Raw genomic sequence first — 3426 nt, 5'->3', positions numbered from 1 at the left:
ATTAAATAATAATTATTTTATTTTATTAATAAAGTGCTTTCATGATTCCTCACTTCTTCATGACCAGGAACAGTGTGCGATTGCTGCCCAAACCCAGTGGATTGAGTCGGGCAGGCAGGACATCGGGGTACTCCTCCTGAGCTCCAGGCAGCAGCGGGACCTCAGCAGTGAAGGCCCGGTACACTGTGATCACGTTGGGATGAGCAGTCAGTCTTTTAGGCACCGTTCCAAAGTGGCTGTAAAAATAGTAAAGCCATTGGCAATGATTCAGTCTATTTTAAGGCCATGATGTACAGCTAAAGTCTACAAATGAACTCACCCATCCAAAGCAATCTCTCCTTGCTCTTTTGTTAGGGCCTGTGGACATGCAGGAACCAACTCCATGGACATAGAGCGAAGGATGGCGTCACTTGATGAACCAGCCTATTGAACAGTATCAAATGTTCATTAAAAAAAGCTGTTGATGTATTCTGGAATACTGTATCGTATATGCATTCTACACAAAATCCAAAAGAATTCCTTTATTCCTTAATGCTAAAATGGTCTAAATTCTCACCCCAATGTTCCACATCATTTTTATAGCTAAAGGAAAGCTGGGTGTAGCAGGAAATCCTGCTTTCTTATTGTCATCATCGGTTTCTTTCTGGTTCAGTTCCACCAGTGAATACTTCCCGCTCTCCACAGGGGCCCCGAACGGAGCCGCTGCCTCATGCACTGTTGCATTGCAACCTTTCCCGATCTGTTTCCCAATCACATAGTCCTCCAACTTGTACCCTGATGTAAAAGGCTTCAAAGGGGTCTGGAACGTCTTCTTTCTGAATACAGCCTACATTGAAAAAACATTGTTTTTTTATAATACACATGTAATTGCAGCTGACAATTTTTCATGAGTTTATTTAAATAACTATTAATGGAGACATTGTATTCCTAAGTAATAGCATGCACTTACTGACAAATTATAAATGCATTATGGATACATCTGATAAACTGTAATTTGCACATATTTATAATACCCTCTGCATATCATTTGCATATGGGCTTGTCCAAAATTGACTAGGTCTAATGAAATTTAGAAGTAATTAGTAATCTGATGCAATAGATAATGCCAAACAATGACATGTAAAAACATGAAATGATTACTATGGTACTGTTCAGTAATCAGACTACGTTAACTAATAACCTGTTCCTTTCTTAATTATGTTTCAATGACATTTATGTGAACATAATATTGTAATATTACATGTAATGTGTATTATATATAACAAGTAAAGAATGCAACATTTAAATATTATATTAATATAACAAATTTAATATTAAAAGTTAAATTATAATAATATTTGTATTACGGGTCAAAGTTTGGATTAATTACGTTTTTTAATGTTTTTGAAATAAGTCTCTTATGCTCACAAAGGCTGCATTTTTTAAAAATGAAAAATACAGTAAAAACAGTAATATTGTCAGATATTATTGTAATAAATGTTTTGTATTTTAATGTTACAAAAGGTAACCTATTCCTTGATGGCAAAGTCATTTATATTTAAATTACTTTTACACTTAAGCACTTGGCAGACGATTACCAATGCGAATACATTCTTTCATGCATTATTTGGTAATCAACTACGACCATGCTCTACCATTTAAGTTACAGGAATGCTCAATTATTATTATGCTATATCATTATTATTAGATATACAACTATAGTCATTGTTGTGTTCTTATGTGATGGTGTTTTTCACCTGTATCTCCTGACACAGAGCAGCGCTTGTCCTGTCCTCCTCCAGCTGCTGTTCAATCAGCCCCAAACCCACACCAAAAGCCAGGAAAACAGCCCTGTTTCTGGGTGCACCACCTCCAACCACTCTCCTGAAAGCCCCGGACTGGAGCTGGGCGGCCAGCCCGCTGAGAGACAGGCGGAAGAAGCGGTACCGACCGGGCAGGAAGGTCTGCGGCTGGACGGTGCGGGTCGGCCGGGACACACGCAGCCGCTCACCGCGGAACTTCGCAGCCACACGGCCGGCTGGTTTGAAGAGCCCCAGCTGGATAAGCGACCTCCCCAGCTCCAACCCCCGACTGAGAGCACGCTTCACTGACATTTTGAGCCGAATGAAGAACTAAATTTCACTTTGAGTTTGCAGAAAACCCAACTTCTCCCTACATTAAGGGCAGTGTTTATGTAACGCTGATTGGTCCGTGAGACGTCACTTTTTGTTTACAGCTTTCAAAATAAAAGTCACAGGAAACGTATTTCACAATAAAGGTAAAGATCGCACATCTTTTAAGATAAAAGTATCAATAAAACGTTCAAAGCGGTGAGTCAATTATAAGCACACAACAGTTCAGAATATGTTTTTTTTTTATTCGTTTACATTTATACACATATTTTTTAAATTGGGAAATAATACAACTATACATCCATTCAATACATTTTAAATCTGTATATCCTGCACATCTGGTTTGTAACATGGCTTATAGCTTCATTTTTATTACAGTTTTGAATTGCCAACAGTGTTTTCTCCTGTCCTCGGGTCTTCAGGACCAAATGAACACGGCAGGAGCTCCTCCACTGTCATCAGTTTGTAAGATCCATCAGATTTTGACAGATAAACGTCCCACTGTGAGCCAAACTGCAAGACAGTTGACATAAACAGTCCGTTAAATGACAGTAGCAGTGGAAGCTGAAACATTATTTGTCCATTACTCACTCACATTCGTTTGTAATTGTTCTTTGTTATAAGCAACCCAGGGCCACACCCAAATTTACAGGCATTTCTAGTTTGTCATTTTGGTTCTGACTTGTTTTGACATATCACATTTAAATTGCACATTTGTGTCTTCATAAATAGTAATAATAAAACAATAATAATGATCAGTTTGCATAATTTTATTTTTTGAAGAACTGACCTCTCTCATGAACTGCCTGCAGGCTCCACATGGAGAAATAAAGCGGTCTTCAAGGTCACTGCACAAAAGACAGTTTATACCAGGAATATTACAACAATACTTACTTACACTTTAGTCAATACATACATATAGCTTGTCATGTCATGCATTCGTTTGTTATTTTTTATCACCATCTTGTGGCAGTTTGGTGTAACAACAAAGAACATTAATAATTGTTAGCTATTTTCTTAGTGGTTGATTTAGACCATGTGACTCTTGGGTTAGAGGTTAACCAGGAAATAATCGCAGTGTTCCAGATTTTCTCCATGCGGTTGTCCAAGAAGTTCTTTACTCTATTTCCTTTGCGTTTTGTGCCTTGGAAAGGCTTTGCCTGTAAGTCTATTACTTTTCTTCAGTGTTTGTAAGAATGTATATACACGTATACATGTGAAATTCATAAGTTAGAGTTTAAAACTATTACTCTTCAGTGATAACAATATTAAGCAGAGCATGAATGTAGCCCTTTGTTATGTTTGTTCAGATGAC

At 37.7% G+C, this 3426-nt stretch overlaps 1 protein-coding gene across 1 annotated transcript in view; it reads right to left on the bottom strand.

Moving 5' to 3' along the window:
• LOC107751829 (serine/threonine-protein kinase PINK1, mitochondrial-like) overlaps nucleotides 1-2201 on the bottom strand; it is a 9785-nt gene extending 7584 nt beyond the window's left edge. Inside the window, exons 1-3 of the mRNA XM_016567599.1 lie at nucleotides 1737-2201; nucleotides 557-826; nucleotides 320-423 (exon numbers count right to left, since the gene is read on the bottom strand). Coding sequence (XP_016423085.1) covers nucleotides 320-423; nucleotides 557-826; nucleotides 1737-2093 — 731 coding nt within the window. The 5' untranslated portion in view covers nucleotides 2094-2201. The remainder of the gene's footprint in view (nucleotides 1-319; nucleotides 424-556; nucleotides 827-1736) is intronic.
• Nucleotides 2202-3426: the final 1225 nt, after the last annotated feature.

The sequence above is a fragment of the Sinocyclocheilus rhinocerous genome, unplaced genomic scaffold, assembly GCF_001515625.1.
Source record: "Sinocyclocheilus rhinocerous isolate Xijiao unplaced genomic scaffold, SAMN03320098_v1.1 scaffold2126, whole genome shotgun sequence".
NCBI classification, from domain to species: domain Eukaryota; kingdom Metazoa; phylum Chordata; class Actinopteri; order Cypriniformes; family Cyprinidae; genus Sinocyclocheilus; species Sinocyclocheilus rhinocerous.
The sequence above is the reverse complement of the archived record's forward strand: the minus strand, read 5'-3'. Positions and strand labels throughout refer to the sequence as shown.